Below are 18,435 nucleotides of genomic sequence, written 5' to 3'. Positions count from 1 at the left end.
GAAAAGGGTAGTGAACTGTAAACAACGTCGTCTTGCGATCAAGAAGACATTCTTGCCTCCTCCTTCACAACCTCGTCGACACCATGACCGGTGTTTGATACGACGCATCGCCCAAAAGGAAATCACAATCATGTTCGCGGCTCGGACCAACCAGGAGAACGCAATCTACGAACAGCAGACCGCTGCAGCAGCGAAGCCATTGAACCAGGGCATCAAAGGTCTCGCTCCGAAAACACCTGGCAACCAGCTTCCCAAGACCCCGTTCCGAGGTGGGAAGAATGATGAGAACAGGACGCTGAACTTTGGCAAGACGGGCGGAAAGGATGGCAAAGCAGATCGCAATGCTTTCGTGACTCCAGCCAGTGAGTAACTACCGGTGCAGCACGTCCTAGCGGAGCACAATTAACATCAACTAGATCCACGCGCCCGGGCCCCTCTTGGCAACAAGACTACCAATGGCAAAGCCTTGCTTACTCCAGCTCTGGGCGGTGCCGGCAAGATAGACGCAGCTGGCAGCAACAAACTCACCAGTCCTCGCCAACGCCGACCGAAGATCAAAGTTCACGAATCCACCTCTGTAACCGCCGAGAATGTGCTCCTGCAAGAAACTGAGGAGCGCGAGATCGAATACATGCCCCCTCGCGGAATTCCTCTTCCTGACCACGACGACGATCTTCTGGCTGCGGAGCTTGACTTTACAGTGCTGCAAGGCAAAAACCTGACAAGAGGATGGTACTCAGAGTACGCTTCGAAGAAAGAAGACAACGAGGAGGATAGTGAGCTCAGTGATTACGAGGAGAGGATCAAAGAGATTGAACAAGCGCAGAAGCGAAAGGCTGAGACGAAGAAGCCTAGGCCTGCTACAGCGCAAAGCTCAAGAGGCGTGAGAGCCGCCCCTGGCACAATCAAGGCACAGCATGCGGCATCCGCGCTTTCCACACAACCTGCAAAATCAACATTCGCCTCTTCGACATCTGCCGCAAGAGCTCGACAGCCCGCGCTGGCTCCTACCTCCTTCCTGAAGAAGAAGTCAGTTGCACCATTGGCCAATAACCCGCGGTTTACAGCCGCCAAGGTCGCCTCCAATAACACCATTGGGTATTCGAGGGGTAGAGTGGTGTCCGCATCCACACGCGGTCCCTTGGCCAACGTCCATGCGAAGCCTTCTATGGCCAGAGATGAGCCCGAGGAGAGAACCTCACTCGCGGATCTGCTTGGGCTGAAGACGCTGCATGTGGACGACGATGACGATGTTGAATTGGCGCTCAGTGGTCAAACCAATATGTTAGATCCACTTGCTGGCGAGGAGGAAGATGATGTGTTTCAGTTGGACGCCGTGCAAGACATCTGAGTGATTACTCTACTGCATTCTTCGGCCTGGTCCTGAATACGATCGCTAGTGTTTCTTTTGTTTTTGCTTTGGACTTCGGGGTTTGCGACAGAGATACCAAATTGGGATTGAGAATCAGGATATGGACTGCGGAAATTGGACGACCACAAGCGAGGAATTTCGACCTACGATGGGTAGCATTGGACTGGATCTCTCGTTGCTGTTTGAGCAGGAGCCTCGCAATAACACACCTTTCACCGACCGCGAAGCTCGTTTTTTTGCAAAACATAACGTTAGTCTCGAAATGAAGACGGATGCTAACGTGCACATGAAAGCAGAACACGGATGAAACTGCTTAGTCGGGTCTAGCTTGCTCATCGCACTGACAATTGCCGGGTTCTCCTCCTTCACCTCCACCTCACACGAACATGCGTGGTTTCTCGGCAAATGAATCCTGGCTGCGGAGATCCCGCATGAGACATGCTTCTCCATGGCGATCACAGATGCCACGGGATCGACCTATCGCTTACTGACGGTTCGTCTGATCTAATGTGTTCTGTGATCTCAGCATGGATGGTTCCCGCGTTGCTCATCGATTCAAGACAAGATACTGAACCAGGCGAACGCGAACGCATGAGTATACGCTTAGCAACTCCCCGTCCTTTCATGCTATGAGATCACCGTCTGTGTTCATTCAATCCTTTCTGACATGAGCACTGAACACAGCTACCTCGCTGTTGGGAAGCAGAAGAGGGAGCAGAGGGCAAGCAAGATTCCAGGGGCATGGAGACTGGATGCGAAGGCGACATTTGGCCAGAATGTGCTCGATGTGCCATCAACATGTGGTGTGCTTACCTCGAGGGAACTGGAAATTACAGGCACCAATGACGCTCTCGACATAATGCGGAAGATCCGAGACGAGAGCTATACTGCCGAGGAAGTGACCAGAGCATTTTGTAAACGGGCTGCAGTAGCACAGCAAGTAGTAAGGACAGCAATTTCGCTATCTGTCATGCAAGCTGACAACAAACAGACAAATTGCCTTACCGAAATCTTCTTCGATGAAGCCATTGCTCGTGCGCAAGAACTCGACAGAGATCGTGCCGCCAATCCAGAACAGCCACTTCGACCGCTTCACGGCCTCCCGATCTCTCTCAAGGACAGTTTCAGGATTCCGGGATATGATTCCACCACCGGACTGATCTGCTGGACCAACCAGCCAGATACAGAGTATTCCGCACTTCCAGTCCTCCTTTTAGACCTTGGAGCTGTACTCTATTGCAAGACAAATGTTCCACAGACCATGATGACGGCAGACTCCGACAACAACGTCTTCGGCAGGACGCTGAACCCAGCCAACGCGAAATTGACAGCGGGAGGCTCAACCGGTGGCGAGGGAGCGCTGATCGCCATGAGAGGAAGTGTCCTAGGCGTCGGTACAGATATTGCAGGCAGCATCCGCATTCCAAGTGTGTGCAATGGGATCTATGGTTTCCGCCCTAGTTCTGGCATCATTCCGGAGGGAGGGCAAAAAGACCCAGCGCCTTCGGGTCTGCCAGGTATACTGCCCGTAGCAGGCCCCTTGGCATCTTCCCTTCGAAGTGCCACGTACTTCACGAAAGTCATCATGCAGGCTGAGCCCTGGCGTTATGATCCTTCCTGCAACCACATCCATTGGAAAGGCGCACCCGTACACGACAAGATCCGTGTTGGGCTGTTCAGCGATGATGGGCTTTATACGCCGTGGCCTCCGATACGAAGGACCATCAAGGAAGTCGCGGCAAGACTCGAGCAAGCGAACTACGAGATTGTTCCTCTGCGCCTTCCTCATGTGCAGGAAGCATTGAATATAGCGCACCGAATGTACGCCCTTGATGGCTGCAAGGTACGTGTCCTGTGTCGAAGCTCCTATTGACCGTACTAAAATGGACTGCAGTACGTTCAAGCTCTCTTGAAAGCCGGCGGCGAACCTCCAGTCGAAAGTGTAAGCAGGATCAACCTCGCCGGTATCCCATCGGCTACTCTCGAGGAGTTTGTCTCTTGGAACACCACCCGCAGTCGTATAGAGCATGTGTACCACAAGCTATGGCTCGACAACAAGCTGGATGCTATGCTGCTCCCAGGAGCCCCGACCACAGCGACGCCATTCGATACATGGGGCCCTATCACCTATACTGCTTTGTGGAATTTGCTGGATTATCCCGCCATTATCATTCCGACAGGCAAAGTCCATTCGGAGGACGTGGCTGATGCGATTGAGAATGCCAAATATGGCGAGGCAGATGAGAAGAATTACAAGTTGTGTAAGTACTGCAAGACAATAGTAGCATCTGCTGCCCTGACATAGAAGACAGATACAGGGCCGCAAGACTTCGTCGATGCTCCGCTGGCAGTCCAAGTCGTAGGAATGCGACAAGAAGACGAATCTCTGCTCCAGATCGCCGGATCCATCGACGCCATCCTCAACAACAGACCGCAATTGAGTGGCTAGTGATTACTCCACTTGCAGACTCTTCGCTTCTACCCCTGGCGTGTTCGTAATACGATATGCATCAATCACGATCCTCTTCTCGCACATCGCCAACACTCCAATCGCAAGAACACCGTTGAGCCAGTTGTATGGTCCGGAGGCTTCGAATTGAAGCCGCGTGAACCAGTCGGCGTCATCCTGAGTTACATTCTCCGGTGGCCGGTTGGCGAAGAAGTCGTCTCGATTGGGAGAGAAGATGCCTTTTGAGCGGACGTAGATGAAATGCCCGTCGATCGTTTTGAGAGTGTATCGAGCATTCAGGATCATGAACTGCATCATGTCGCTTAGTTCGAACTCGATCTTGGGTCAGTCGTCGTGCTATTCTTACGTTTGTGCCTTTGATTGCTGTTCCCCAATCTGCGCCGCTCATATGTTGAATGTCTGCAGAAACTCGTGGTCCTTCGACTCGGCCGCCGACGATGGGCATGATGACTCGATTGTGCGATCCACTGAAGGGAGCACCGACCGCATGATTTTCAGAAGCCATGTCGCAGCTCAGGCGATAGATGAATTCCATGGAAGGCATTCGCATCTGGAAAGGTATTGCTATATGGTCTCCCCCGGGTGAGACATTCTGACTCGAGGACGTGGCCATGATCGATCGTACGGAGAAAGAGGTTTGACGTCCAGACAGTTCATTGAGAGTTATATGATTCGCAGTATACTCAGGTCCGGCACTTGTTGTTCCATACACATGCCGTCTGAAGACGACACATCTGCCGAGAAAGTTACTTCTGACAGGTCCGTCTATTGCCGGCATATCTATACATGCTGATCCGTGCTTCTTTTCCCGGAATCGATCACGTTGCATAGTACGAGTGCGGAGAGCTACACGTTGTTTCGATCGGACGCAATTGCATCCGACTGTTCAAGCAGTTCCTCAAGAGCGTGTCCGAATCAGACGGCGTTGAATATTGTCGAAAGGGCGCAGACGATGGCGAAAGGAACCGGCTGGACGCTTTCTCACTACCTCATGCGCGAGACGAGTACGACGCCGACATGGAATTGGGTGTTCCATTGGTGGACATTGGGATTGACTCTTTGAACAGCATCGAGTTGAGGAGCTGGATGCGAAGGACGATTGGTGTCGAGCTGTTGACCGTGTTGGAGGTTGTCAAGAGCGAGAGTCTGAGGCAGATTGGAGAGAAGGCGCAGGAGAAGTTGATGGAGTTGATGGAGGCGTTGTAGAAGGATGAAAAGATCTCTTTGATGATACGGTGGTCATCCAGCGAGTAGTGTGGAAAGTGGATCGCCCCATCCATTAGACAACCTTAAAATTATCGAACCATCTCTGGGGAGGATCGAGTTCGTGACCATCAGTCTTGATTCTTGACACCATCCGCCTCGTTCTACACCGGCATTCCTTTCCTGCAGTCTGTCGACTTGCACCACGCTCCTTACCGAACGATACTGCTGTGGGAAAAGAGAAGAGGAGGTCGGTGAACGAAGGATACCACTGAGACTAGGACGAAAGAGATCATTATTACGACCTCGATACACGCTTCGACTACGATATTCACGGCCACGCCTCGACGACCATCATGGCGACTTTAGACTCCGCCAATGGCACCTCCGCGACCCTCGCACCCGCCTTCATCGTCTCCGCTCCAGGCAAAACCATAGTCTATGGCGAACACGCCGTCGTACATGGAAAAGCCGCCATTGCCGCCGCCATCTCTCTCCGCTCATACCTCCTCGTCACCACACTACCCAGCTCCTCCCGCACAATCACTCTCCGCTTCAGCGATATCGGGTTAGATCACACCTGGGACATCGCAGATTTACCATGGAAAGTGTTCGAACAGAAGAGGAAAGGAGACAATGACTTGATTACTGCGTTGGACCCGGAGCTCGTAGAGGCCATGCAACCACATATCGAAGCTGTAGGGAAAGGTGAGGAAGAAGGCGAAAAGAAGAAGATCCACCAGGCTGCTGCATCAGCGTTTCTATACCTCTTCTTATCGCTGGGATCTCCTTCCCACCCAGGCACAATCTACGCCCTCCGCTCCACAATCCCCATCGGCGCCGGTCTCGGCTCCTCCGCCTCTGTATCCGTCTGCATCGCCACCGCCCTCCTCATTCAATCCCACACTCTCTCCGGTCCACATCCGGACCAACAGAGCCAAGAAGCGGAAGCACAACTCCAACGCATCAACCGCTGGGCCTTTGTCGGCGAAATGCTCATCCACGGCAACCCCTCCGGCGTCGACAACACCGTCGCCACAAACGGTCACGCAGTATTATTCCAACGCACAGATCCCAAGTCACCACCCAAAGTCGAAATCCTCCGCGAATTCCCCGAGCTCCCTCTCCTCCTCATCGACACCTGCCAAGCGAAGTCCACGGCGGCGGAAGTGGCGAAAGTGGGCGCGTTGAAGAAACGACATCCCGCGGTCGTGGAGGGAGTTCTCTCTTCCATCGACGCGATCACGAGGAGTGTGTACGAGAAGATCTCGGAGGCGGGGTTTGACGCGACGGAGGAGAGCGGTATCGCACATTTGGGAGAGTTGATGGAGGTAAATCATGCATTATTGGCGAGTTTGGGAGTGAGTCATCCGAGGTTGGAGAGGTTGAGGACGCTGGTGGGTGGGAGTGGGGTTGGGTGGACGAAGTTGACGGGAGCCGGGGGTGGAGGATGTGCGATTACGTTGTTGAAGCCGGGCGTTTTGGCTGGGAAGGGTGGATCGGGCGATGCGCTGAAGGAATTGGACGTCATGTTGGAAGAGGAGGGGTTCGTCAAATATCAGACTACACTGGGTGGAGACGGCGTGGGAGTCTTGTCTCCGGCTGTGTTGAGAGGGAAGGAGATTGATCTGGAGGGTTTTCTGAAGGCGGAGGGCAGGGAAGGCGTGGAGGGTCTCGTGGGTGGGGAGGGCGGAGCGGAAGGTGAGGGATGGAGGTATTGGAGACCGTGAGTGGCCTGAGTTCAAGCGATCATTCTGCGATTGGCGAGGCGTTCTGGGGAGCTCTACAATGTGCATGAGCGGCCTTTGTTTGACTGCACTTGTTTCTGGCCTGCTGCATCATGCCCCTCGTGCTCCTGTGCTGTGTTGTCAACTTGGCGCCATCTCGTCACGAAAAGAAAACGAAAACAATCCGGATGAAGATGTGTTCAAGCAGCACGCGGGGACTCTCCCTCTCAAAACGGAAGGGAAGTGCTATCGCTTGCCAGGGCATGCTCTGTTGTTCAGCTTGCATCGTGCGATGACCGAAGATGAGCACGGATTCGTTTTTCGTTTCCGTTATCACACGAATGACTTTGAGCTTGATCATCTGATAGCGGTGACTGATAGTCTAGCGATAGGTTCCGCAATGGTTCCGGGGATCGTTCATCGAGATGCTTGGAGATGTGACAGCAGTGCTTCGCTGATCTGGCATGGGGTGAATGGTGGGGTAGAACAGCAAGCGTCTCATCTGACAAGGAGTGACGATATCAACTCGTCCAGGTCTGCACTGGTCTGGGTCGTCCCTGCAAATATGATTGTGATGCACATCAGACTGGCGAAAGAGATGGGAGGTTTCAGATCGCCTTTGAGGAAACACGAATATTCCATGAAGACGTGCCTCGCAAAGGTCTCTTCGACTCACGGCCGCAAGATCGCCCCCGTTGACAGCTCAGACTCCGACACAACGAAGTGCAACAAGAGCCACTGAGGCAGTAATGCAGAACGCGTGGCAGCCCGAATAGCAGCGCCAACGCGATGGATGAGCACATCAACCCTTCAAAGCACGGAATTGCTATAGGGTAATCGCGTGGGAAGGTATAGGGTAATCCGCACGAGGTTATGGGGTAAGCATTACCCTATAGCATCTTGCTTCGTCGTGGACTTGAAGCTTGACACGACTAAGAGGACGGTCAATTCCTTGCTCGCCGTATCATCGGGTCGACGAAGTTCCAGCGACAGAATGGCGAGATCGTGGTCGTTGCGTGGTGGAGGAGGAGTAGGAAAAGATGAAGTCGGGCGATTTCGATCCGTTTGTGGAGAAGGGACCCCCGGAGCTCCTGCTGACTGGTGGCCTTACGTACTGAGGTGCATGACTTCCGCTTCGACCGACATATCCGCATCTAAGGTACTGCAGCTGTCACAGTTCGGGACTTTTCGATCATGGCACGAGTCTTGGACAGGGCCAAAGATGCGTAACGATCTGTTTTGCACGAGGATCTTTCGGGATCTGCAAGTGGAGAAGTCGACCTCTCTTGGGAACCTGGAAGTGAGTGATCGGGCGTGGAGGATTGACTGAAGGGTATAAGTATTGCTCTGATGGAACTTGCTGTGTGTGCCGTATCTTCATTCTCTCTACGTCCTTTTCGATTGCAACTCGATCTCCCTATCCCTCTTTTCTCCACATCAGTCTTCAAGCACTCCTCCAGCACTTCTCCATCATACACATCCACTCCACAACACACACAATGGGCGCTCAAATCCTGCAACAAGACACGCTATGGCTCCAGACGACTCCCATCCTCGAAGTCGAGCCCATGTCCAAAGCAGCCGGATGGTCAGTACCCACTACAATCCTCCTCATCCCTCTTCCGCCCTTCCCGATCGTTAAGTCGTAGAAGCAGACGTGACAGCCCTCTATTCGATGATGACAGCGACCTGCTCCCTCCTCCTCCTTCTCCTCCTCGATCCAGGACCCCCGAAGAGAAGACACCCTGGCGTCAAACCCCACTCGTGGAATCCGCAGCTCTGTCCCAGTCCGCTGGATGGTTAGTTCACCCCACCCTCTTCTTTTCCACTGTGATCGATGACGACAACGTGCTGACTTGTCATGTTCCAGCCGCGTCTTTCTCAAACTCGAGACGCTTCAACCGTCCGGCTCCTTCAAATCCCGCGGTCTAGGAAACCTCGTCCTCCGCTCCATGGCGCGCGCCACGAACCCCGACAAAGTTCATTTTTACTCCTCCTCGGGCGGGAACGCGGGACTCGGTTGCGTGCACGCAGCCAAATTTGTCGGAAGGCCGGCGACGGTGGTGGTGCCGATGACGACGAAACCACACATGATCGCCAAAATCAAAGCGGCGGGTGCGCAGAGTGTGATTCAGAAGGGCGCGAATCTGAAGGAGGCGGGTGAGTATATGAGGGAAGTGGTGATGGTTGAAGCGGAGAGGAGAGGAGAGGAACCGGTGGGTGTGTCGCCGTTCGATCACCCGGATATTTGGGCAGGGCATGAGACGTTGGTGGAGGAGATGAGTGGGCAGTTTGCGGCGATGGGGGAGGAGGGAGGGCCGGATGTGGTGGTCTGTTCAGTGGGAGGAGGAGGCCTCTTCAATGGAATCATGCAGGGGATGGAGAAGCAGGGAAAAGGGTGGGAGAAGACGCAGGTCGTGGCGGTGGAGACCGCAGGCGCGGATTCGTTGGCCTACTCCCTCGAGCAAGGAGAGATTTGCACGCTTCAGAGGATCACGAGCATTGCGACGAGTCTGGGCGTGTCGAGAATTAGTGAGCGGACGTGGGAGTTGGCGCAGGAGGGGAGCAGGACTGGCAAAGTGAAGAATGTGGTGTTGAGTGATGCGGAGGCGGCAATGGGGTGTTGGAGATTGGCGGACGACGAGAAGATTCTGGTCGAGGCGGCGTGTGGGGTCAGTGCGGCGTTGTGCTATGGAGGGAGATTGAAGAGGGCGTTGGGGAGGGCGGTGAAGGCGGAGGAGAAGGTGGTGATAGTGGTGTGTGGAGGATCGAATGTGAGCACGAGGATTGTCGAGGGGTGGAGGGACGAGTTTCTGGGAGCGTTGGCCAGTGGTGGGCAGGAGTGGGCCGTGTAGGGAAAAAGGGGAAGTGTGTATACCTCATGGGTGTTGACGGCCATTGGAGGCGTTAGTGATTTGCGTATTGATTTGGACGTAGGAAAGAGGCAATGATGAACGCTGACGGCCTCAAGTCTACGAATGGATCGTTTACATTTGTTAAGCGTGTTGATTCATCGTCTGATTCATGCTGCGAGGTCATCGTCAAATCCATCATTTCCGAAGCAAATGGGTATCATTCTATCGTTACGCCTCAATCCAACGCACCAGATCAATCCATGCCACTCCATCTCACGCAGCAGCACCCTCCACTCCCAACAACCCCTTCCGATACTCCCAATAGTTCTTCCTGATTGGATCATACTTCTTCGCCAACAGATCCAACGCCTCCGCAGCCTTCTTCTTCCCCTCTCCATCCTCCTCCGCCAACACATCCGCCAGCATATCCAACGCATGACTACTCCTCACGCCATCCTCTTCTCCCAGACTCGCAAACTCCTCCACAAACCCCTTCAGTTCCTTCAACCTCATCCCTCCAACCCTCACCACTCCCCTCAAATAGCTCCACGCACTCTGATTCCCGGGTATCTCCCTTATCTTGTCCATCGCGAACCTCAGCTCCGTCCTCCTCACCTCCTCGTCCCCTTTGACGCCAGCCACTCCCTCGTCTTCCCTCCCATTGACCACAAACCACCGATGATTCCACGCCGAATTATTCCTCCCATCTTTACTCAACATCCTCTCCACAAACTCCATCTCCCCATGTCCCTCCCACAATCCAAACCTCTTGACAAGCCACTGCCGATAACTCCAAACATGATAATTCTTCCCGTCCAACTCAAACATCCTCTCCACAAACTCCCCTTCCCCATCCGCACTCCCCAGTTTATCAACGATCAGATTTCGATGATGCCAAATCTGGTAGTTCTTCTGATGCGACAACGCGATGTCACTCAACCACTCCAATTCCTCTCTCAGATCCGACCCTAGCGCGAAGAGTATAGACGCACGGTACAACCACACAGTATAATGCGCGGGATTCAGCGAGATCAGGTGTTCGGTGAGCGTGAGGGCGCGGGGCGAGTGTTCGTTCAGCACCATGAGGGCGCGGAGGTAGGACATTGCGGTGCCGTATTCTTCGGAGTAGGCGATTGCTGCGAGGGGAGAGGGGCCGCCTTCGTCGGTGGGGAGTGGGGTGAGGTCCGCCCAGGCGGGATCGGTGGAGTAGTCGGGGAATGCATCGTCGTCGGACATGGTTGTGCTGTTCGTGGTGTGGTTGTAGTGAGGAGAGTGTTGCGAAGGTGGAGATTCTGAAAAGGTGGGGTGAGACTTGAAAGAATGCGGGACAATGCTTGGAGGGGAACAATATGAAGAAATAGGTAAGAAAGGACGGATGTGGTCGAGTTGCAAGATGACGGCAGGTACAACGAGGATGGATCAGACAAGAAATGGCATCTCGTTTTGCGAGCGTTCGTCGTGCTGAACTCGTTGCATGCACAATCCTAATCCTTATCTATATACGTGCAAGCAAAGCCTGCTTCAAAAGCTGGTATCATCGCTTTTCCTCTCCTTGCCGCCAGTAGGCCTGACGTGATCTTTCCACCTCTCGAACACATTTCATGACCTTCTCCTCCTCCTCTCTCACTTAGTGATGGAACAGTCGAATGTGCTGCTCCACATAACTGATTCCCAAGCCCTCCGCTGTCTCAAAGCAAGCCTGATCATTTTGACTTCCCGTTGGTGCAGCGAGATACTTGACTCCACTCCTGGCCACGCGATACACATTATCCGTGAATGGGAAGAATGCATCACTCGAACATGCCACCTCGGACAGCTTGCCCAACCACTCCTTTCTCTCCTCAGCTGTGAACGGCGTAGGCACCTCTTCGAAATTCTTCTCCCATCCTTCCCTCTCCGATCCGCTCTCAGGAACGATGCCCGAGCATAGCAGATCAATAGCATTGGACTTGTCGGCGCGCTTGGTGCCCTTCTTCCATTTGATGGCCAGAGCGCGCTCGTGGAAGCGCATCCACCAGTTGTCGGTTTTGTCGCCCGCGAGACGGGTGCAGTGGATTCGAGACTGCTGACCTGCACCGAGGCCGATGACTTGTCCGTTGAGAGCGTAGCAGACGGAGTTTGACTGCGTGAATTTCAACGCGATAGTGGCGACGGTGAGGTCGCGCAGGGCGGATTCGGGAAGAGGCATGGAGTCCTTGGGCGTGATGATGGTGTTGAAGGTGTTTTGTGGGGAGATTTGCGCATCGTTGCGGCGTTGGGTGAGGTGTACGCCGAAGAGAGTGCGGTGTTCTTGTGCGGGAGGGGAGTAGTTCGGGTCCATTTGCAGGACGAGGTACTTGCCGCCCTTCTTTTTGCTGAGGATTTCGAGGGCTTCGGGGTGGTAGCCTGGCGCGATGACACCGTCGCTGACTTCTTTGCCGATGATCTTGGCGGTTGGAACGTCGACTTCGTGGGAGAGAGCGATAACATCGCCGAAGCTGGACATGCGATCGGCGCCGCGTGCGCGGGCATAGGCTTGGGCGAGGCCGGAAGAGTCAATGCCTTCGATATCTTCAACCATGTATACTTTCTTCTCGACTTCGTTGAGTGGGACTCCAATAGCGGCGCCGGCGGGAGAGACATGCTTGAAAGAGGCCGCAGCTGGATATTGAAGGGCTTCACTCAGCTCCTTGACCAACGGCCATGCGTTGAGAGCGTCAAGAAGGTTGATATAGCCAGGAGAGCCAGAGAGGACCTTGAATGGGAGAGGTCCTTCGCTGACGTATGCGGAAGCAGGCTTCTGGTGCGGGTTGGTACCGTAGCGAAGGGAGAGCTGCTGGTTGCCATCACCTGCGTACTTCTTACGGAAGAAGTCGGAAATGGCAGCATCGTAGTCCGCCGTGTGGGTAAAAGCCTTCAATGCGTAGAGCTGACGTTGCTTCTCCGTGACTTCTCCCTTTTCGAGTTCCTGCAAGAAGTCATGGTAGTCCTCTGGGTCACTGAGAATGGTCACACGGCCGTGGTTCTTTGCAGCGGCGCGGATGAGAGTGACACCGCCAATGTCAATCTCCTCGACAGCCTCCGGAATGGTCACGTTGATCTTAGCTACGGTGTCCTTGAAAGGGTACAGGTTGCAGATGACATAGTCGACCTTGTTGATGTTCTGCTCGGCGAGGTCCTTTTCGTCGGACGCTAGATCGCGGGCGAGGATACCGGCGTGGACAGCTGGGTGGAGGGTCTTGACACGGCCCGAGAGCATCTCCGGGGCTTTGGTGATGGCGGAGACATCTCTGAGGGATGTGTCAGTAGGAGCTTTCGATCAATGTATACCGATGTGAGCTCACTCGACTGGAAAACCGCTCTCACGGATCAACTTGGCCGTGCCTCCAGAAGCGAGCAGACGAATGTTCTGCTTGATAAGGCCTTTGGCGAGATCGAGCAGGCCGGTCTTGTCGTAGACCGAGAGGATGGCTGACTCGTGTTAGTGTGTTGTCTGGCTCCTACAATCCGCATCACTGACCAATCTTCTGGGGCGCTTCGGTAGCCATATTTGTTGAAGTGAGGTCTCAATGGCAAGGCCGGTCGAATTATTTGGTTCTTGAGAAAAGTTCGAGCTCTCGGCCAACATCGGAGGTCAAGCAGGCACGCCAAGCCGATGAACCGTGGCTGAACCTTCCGCAAGCAACGACACAGCTGTTGCCGACCTCACTTCTTCCTTCCTCTTACCTCATTCGTCTTCCTTGACCAGTCCAACCCACGTCGATGCATGGCGATCTAGGTACCTTAGCCTTTCGAAAACGTCGGCGCCTCGCCCGTCGAAGGTACCAGGTAGGTGGGAGTGTACCGCTGACATCGGCTTTGGTCCGTGCATGCCCGACAACATCTCTCCTCGTCGCAACCAACGACATGGATCTCACAACCATCATCCATCACCATCACATCAATCCATATTCCCTGGACCCATCACATCACTTTTGGCTCGATGAACTCCCAGTGACTCTCGGATGGTCCCTGATGCGATTCCAGCCTACTGACGTTTCAGTCCTCCAGCAAGATGTGGCCCAGAGTTTGGTCAGCCACATTCACCATTCGATCGCGGGCAATTTCAAACACGGCATATTCGACCTTCGAGCAAGTGCGGTCGTTCCACAACACATCCCGATTTGCAGCACGCGCGGGGCCATGGACACCCGAGGAAGATAGCAAATTGCTCAGGCTCAAGGAGAGTGGGCGCCCGTGGGCGGATATTGTATCCGAAATGCCACTACGCACATTTCAGGCGCTCGAATCACGCTAACACATCATATCGCCAAGAGGACCAGGCGGTACGCGGGTGCATGGCTCACCTAGGTCACGAGCACCTCGAAGAGGCCAACGGTGGACGCCACAGGAAGACGACCTGCTGCTCAAGCTCAGAGAGCGCGGCCAGGACTGGCTTACTGTTCAGCTCAGCTTTCCGCATCGAAGCAGACAAGCGCTGGTACTGCGGTATTTTAAAATCGGGCCGAGAACACCTGCTGGCCGCCTTGCGCATCAACGAAGATTGACTGCTGAGGATCGAAATCTCATTTGTCAACTACGAACTGAAAAAGTCCCTTGGAAAGAGATCGGGGCATCGTATTTCCCGAGGTTCTCCTTAAGCACGTTGCAGGCTGCTCATTGGGGCGAGAGTCCTGGCTTGACGCGCAAAGGTCCATGGACCGCAGCCGAGCAAGAACTACTTCTTGGTCTGAGAGCTCAACGTCCGTAGGTGCTCCATGTTCATTAGGCAGGGCTGTAACAGCAACAGTCACTAACGGAGCAAAATAGCCACTGGAAAGCTATATCTGCGCGATTGCAACGATCTGTCCAGGGCAGTCGTGAGAAACACAGAGCTCTCGTACAAGGAACTCGCGGGCCTGCTCTTCAGCGCCACGATGCTTTCTTACCAGAGGACAATGCAGCAATAACGACCTTGCAACGACAAGACTACTCTCGGCGGGACATAGTGAAGAATTTCCCGTCACGAACACGAGTATCCATACAGTTCCGGCTCTTCCTCGCACGCCGATGGCTGGGACTTACCAAGGCCCAGCGTCCGAGTAGATCTCTCCTGAATAGCCAGGAGATCATGGAAATAGTGTCCCTCAGGAAGAGTGGCTCAGATTGGGTGGCTCTTCAGGCTCGATTTCCACACCTAAGCATTGCGCAGCTGAAGTCGATATACAACGTGGAAAGGACGTATCGAAGTTTCGCGGCCTCAGTAGAAGCAGTGGAAGCACGGAATTCTGCCTCTTCGTCCGGCGAATGAGAGACTTGGCCATCACGAACGGCCTTCATATGGTCAATGAGACAGCTGAGACATAGTGGGCAATGCTGCTTCCTGTCTCCGGCTCGAGATCGTGGTCGGCAGCGATTACATTCCGCGCTAGGACGAATGCTGGACCTGCCATACTACTCGGCCGCTTTGCTCACCTTGCCCCCCAGTATACAACAGCAAGGAAGCGATGGACACCCGAATAAGACGCCAAGCTACGCAAGTTCCGAGATGAAGGTAAAAGTGTCCAAGACGTTCACCACGAATTCATGGACCGGTCTGTCATGGCTGTTCTAGCCCGCTACACTCTGCTTGCGCCAAGAGATGAATCGGGGAAAGCTCTTCATGGACTCGGAGGATCGATCGCAAGGCCGGAGACATCTGGACCGCCGAGGAGGATAGCAAGCTAACTGAATGCCTGACTCTGGTCAAACATGGAATGACACCGCACTCCATTTCCCGAAACGATCTCCTTTCGCACTGCGACAACGATGGACGCAGATTCGGCGGAGGGAGGGCTCACACCGTTCAATTGATCACACCGACCGAATGAGCAATATGGAACGTGAGGCTGTTTGTGACCTTAGGAATCGAGGCGTTTCATGGAGAGACCTTCGAGTGCGACATTTTCCGAATCGGTCGTTGGACACACTGCGTGCTTCGCAAGCAAAAACATCGAGCGAAAGGAAGCCTCACACATGGTCTACAGCGGATCGGGAAACTCTGCTCCGGATGATGAACGAGGAACGACTGTAAGTTTCTCTGTGATGGCGGGCTTATCAGGAGTTGGGCTCATGGCGTGGTTTGTTTAGGCCATGGAAAGCCATCGCCGCTCATCTGCAACTGCCTGTTGATGCCATCCAGTGGACGTACCAGAAAATCGTGCCGCCAACGAAGCGAGCCAGCGGTGTCCCACGCTCTGACGCCTTCACTCCCGAAGAGTCCCTCATGATCCTCGGCATGGTCCATCAGCGGAGCCCACGCAGTGACATCTACGCGAGGCTCCCGGAGAGAACGACTGCTGGCGTCGATGCACATATCAAAATGACTCGCAGAATGCTCGGAATTCCGTCCAAAAGATGACTTCTCTTGGACGGAGTGGAGGTCGCGGAGCTGTTGAAACTGCGCGGCGACGGGCAGGATTGGCCAAGTATACACGCACGATTCCCGAAGCTCACCATTCAACAGCTGCAAGACAAGTATCGACATGAAATGACGCAAATAAGGTTCAACGCAAGAATAACAGCTCTATTGAAAAGCGCTCCGCATTGAAGCCGGAGTAACAAGGATGCACTTGGCTCGGAGAAAGGGCCTCTTCGCCGTCGATCCTCTGAGCCAGTACCAGGTCACAAATGCCGACAAAGACATTTCACGACCACTGATTCCACGTTCTTGCAATTGAGTGAGAGCAACGCTCAATTTGAGCTTGCCCTCCAAAGGTCATCGCCAATGACGTTGGCTCCCATCCTCATCGACAAGCACCAGGCACATCGACGAATTGCCAAGCTTCAGAGCGGAGAACTGCCCAGTGCTGCATGTTGCACCCGATGTCGACCCGATGCAGGCATTGCAAGGGCCGTGCACTGTGTCGCCATCACCTCCTCCTCCTCCACAGTCCACTCCCCGTCAACCTTGCTCTCTCACCACCGTCCAGCACATACAGACACTCTATCCACCGAGCGCTACACATACTCAACGGCTGCCAATCACAATTGTCGCCATGAATATGCTCCGTTCTCAAACCGTTGTCCGGACTACGCGAGCAGTGTCGTCTCCTGTTAGCGCCCGATGCTTCCACACCACATCCCGATCCCCATTCTAGACGCCCTGGATGCCGTCCGAAGAGGAAAAGCTACACGAGCTCAGACAACAGATGTGGGAACTCGAACATAAAAAGAACAACGAGATATTTGAGCTCAAGGAGGAGATTGCAACGCTTCACCTTGAGATTCTGCAGTGTCGACTACTGTTGAACGAGAAGGCGGGAAAAGCGCGCGAAAGGAGGCCTTGGGATGGCATCCGAGCAGAGACCAAGAGCCGTCAAGAGAGGTGGACAGCTGCCGATGTGAAAACGCTGATCAGCAGCCTTTGCACGGATCCCGGGCACATGAATGTGATGGAAGTCACGCGCAGCCTGAAACGCGGGAGGCTTCTAAAGTGGTTGGAAGAAGACTTCCCCAAGCGCTAGACCAAGATTCCTTGCATACTGGCTGTACGGAGTTGATGGGACTTGTACACTATCCGCCCGGTGTCCTTCCCCAAGATTAGCTTTGACCGCGCGTGCAGCCTCATCGTATTCCGACCCGCTCACAATTTCGCCCTACATCAATCAACGAATGTCCCGTCCCACCACAACCCGCCTCACCAGCTTACTTCTTAACATACGCCTCCCCAACCCCCCTCTGCACGGCCGGCCTCTCCGCAATCCGATCCACCCACTTTAACAAATGCGGAAACGCCATCTCCTCCTTGGAAAACCCACTCCTCTCCCAATTCTTCACCCATGGATAGGTTTTTATGTCAGCAATGGAATATCGTCCCTTTCCATTACCCGCCAGATACTCCTTTTCTTCTCCCGTGTACTTTCCACTCAGATGGATTTCCAGCACGCCGAAGACGCGGAGAGTTTCGTTGCGGAAGCGGTCGATGGCGTAGGGGATTTTCTCGGGTGCGGCGCGGGTGAAGTGTGTGACTTGGCCTTGGTAGGGGGCTCCGGAGCCGTGCCAGAAAAACGTCCATTGCAGGCATTGGTTGCGTTCGAGGGGGGAGGAGAAGCCGAATTTGTCGGATTTGTCGGCGAATTTGAGGAGGTAGAATCTGAGGAGAGGGTGGGAGGGTTAGTGATGGTTCGGGTAACGAGAGGTGTGAGGCAGTGGGAACTTCGCAGGCAGAGGCCGAGAGAATATCTCGGACCGTTTGCAGGCGTTCTGCCCTCTGGGGTTCTTACAGTTCGGCGGAGGTTTCGTGGACGGGAAAGGGTGGGGATTGGGTGTTGTCGATCAGGATGGGAATGCGGCCTGGTCGAGGATGGTTAGTCGGGGTTGTTGAAGTGAGGAAGGGGAGGAGGGTGTACCGTTTGGGTCGAGGCGGAGGAACCAGTCTTTCTTTTGCTCGTTGGTCCTGTGGTCGGTGGTCAGGATGTCGTCTGAGAGGAGTTGCGACGGCGACAGTCTTGCTCACGAGATGTCGATGACTGTCGTAGTGAACTCGGTGCCATAGGCATCCTTCAATTCCTCGAGGAAGATCTGAACGGCCTGGCCATTGGGGGTATTCTGCGTGACGAGATGCAGACCTTTGGCATTTTTGACGTCGGCCGGAGTCTCGTCCGTGTATGGTTCGTAAGGCATGGTCAGGTTTGGTATAGCTGTCAGACTGGAAGTGTGTGTCCAGGGTCAATGTAGATCGTGTTTGTTGGACAAGAAGTCACACATATAACCTCAGCGGTAGGACGATGAGGCAATGGACTGGGGACCTACGCAATAGTAAATACCTTACCCCTCATATCGTCAGTCAGCACAGCAGCGAGCTTCTAA

At 54.2% G+C, this 18,435-nt stretch overlaps 9 protein-coding genes across 9 annotated transcripts; 5 read left to right on the top strand and 4 right to left on the bottom strand.

Annotated features, from left to right (window-relative positions):
* Nucleotides 1-111: 111 nt before the first annotated feature.
* MYCGRDRAFT_105107 (uncharacterized protein) lies at nucleotides 112-622 on the top strand (the record flags this gene model as incomplete). Its single annotated transcript, XM_003851175.1, has 2 exons — nucleotides 112-362; nucleotides 417-622. Coding segments are annotated over 2 exons (438 nt in total), but the record flags the coding sequence as incomplete, so codon positions are not given.
* A 1,227-nt stretch (nucleotides 623-1,849) lies between these two features.
* MYCGRDRAFT_73819 (uncharacterized protein) lies at nucleotides 1,850-3,821 on the top strand (the record flags this gene model as incomplete). The annotated part of the gene is made up of 4 exons (XM_003851176.1): nucleotides 1,850-2,315; nucleotides 2,364-3,215; nucleotides 3,267-3,633; nucleotides 3,685-3,821. 4 exons carry the CDS (start codon nucleotides 2,040-2,042, stop codon nucleotides 3,819-3,821), a joined length of 1,632 nt encoding a protein of 543 aa, XP_003851224.1.
* A 3-nt stretch (nucleotides 3,822-3,824) lies between these two features.
* Nucleotides 3,825-4,455, bottom strand: MYCGRDRAFT_86787 (uncharacterized protein; the record flags this gene model as incomplete). Its single annotated transcript, XM_003850593.1, has 2 exons — nucleotides 3,825-4,130; nucleotides 4,189-4,455. The coding sequence occupies 2 exons, from the start codon at nucleotides 4,453-4,455 to the stop codon at nucleotides 3,825-3,827; spliced, it is 573 nt and encodes a 190-aa protein (XP_003850641.1).
* Nucleotides 4,456-5,219: 764 nt separating this feature from the next.
* On the top strand, nucleotides 5,220-6,775 carry ERG12 (ERG12, mevalonate kinase; the record flags this gene model as incomplete). Its single annotated transcript, XM_003851177.1, has 1 exon — nucleotides 5,220-6,775. The coding sequence occupies one exon, from the start codon at nucleotides 5,402-5,404 to the stop codon at nucleotides 6,773-6,775; it is 1,374 nt and encodes a 457-aa protein (XP_003851225.1).
* A 1,740-nt stretch (nucleotides 6,776-8,515) lies between these two features.
* MYCGRDRAFT_30146 (uncharacterized protein) lies at nucleotides 8,516-9,585 on the top strand (the record flags this gene model as incomplete). Its single annotated transcript, XM_003851178.1, has 2 exons — nucleotides 8,516-8,571; nucleotides 8,643-9,585. Coding segments are annotated over 2 exons (999 nt in total), but the record flags the coding sequence as incomplete, so codon positions are not given.
* Nucleotides 9,586-9,900: 315 nt separating this feature from the next.
* Nucleotides 9,901-10,880, bottom strand: MYCGRDRAFT_73812 (uncharacterized protein; the record flags this gene model as incomplete). Its single annotated transcript, XM_003850592.1, has 1 exon — nucleotides 9,901-10,880. One exon carries the CDS (start codon nucleotides 10,861-10,863, stop codon nucleotides 9,901-9,903), a length of 963 nt encoding a protein of 320 aa, XP_003850640.1.
* Nucleotides 10,881-11,254: 374 nt separating this feature from the next.
* On the bottom strand, nucleotides 11,255-14,266 carry MYCGRDRAFT_86784 (uncharacterized protein; the record flags this gene model as incomplete). Its single annotated transcript, XM_003850591.1, has 3 exons — nucleotides 11,255-12,896; nucleotides 12,951-13,077; nucleotides 14,251-14,266. The coding sequence occupies 3 exons, from the start codon at nucleotides 14,264-14,266 to the stop codon at nucleotides 11,255-11,257; spliced, it is 1,785 nt and encodes a 594-aa protein (XP_003850639.1).
* Nucleotides 14,267-16,687: 2,421 nt separating this feature from the next.
* On the top strand, nucleotides 16,688-17,149 carry MYCGRDRAFT_105104 (uncharacterized protein; the record flags this gene model as incomplete). Its single annotated transcript, XM_003851179.1, has 1 exon — nucleotides 16,688-17,149. One exon carries the CDS (start codon nucleotides 16,734-16,736, stop codon nucleotides 17,088-17,090), a length of 357 nt encoding a protein of 118 aa, XP_003851227.1.
* A 118-nt stretch (nucleotides 17,150-17,267) lies between these two features.
* On the bottom strand, nucleotides 17,268-18,316 carry MYCGRDRAFT_105101 (uncharacterized protein; the record flags this gene model as incomplete). Its single annotated transcript, XM_003850590.1, has 4 exons — nucleotides 17,268-17,719; nucleotides 17,850-17,919; nucleotides 17,976-18,022; nucleotides 18,083-18,316. The coding sequence occupies 4 exons, from the start codon at nucleotides 18,247-18,249 to the stop codon at nucleotides 17,272-17,274; spliced, it is 732 nt and encodes a 243-aa protein (XP_003850638.1).
* Nucleotides 18,317-18,435: the final 119 nt, after the last annotated feature.

The sequence above is a fragment of the Zymoseptoria tritici genome, chromosome 7, assembly GCF_000219625.1.
Source record: "Zymoseptoria tritici IPO323 chromosome 7, whole genome shotgun sequence".
NCBI lineage: Eukaryota > Fungi > Ascomycota > Dothideomycetes > Mycosphaerellales > Mycosphaerellaceae > Zymoseptoria > Zymoseptoria tritici.
Note: the sequence above shows the minus strand (reverse complement) of the source record. Positions and strands in the feature narration are given on the sequence as shown.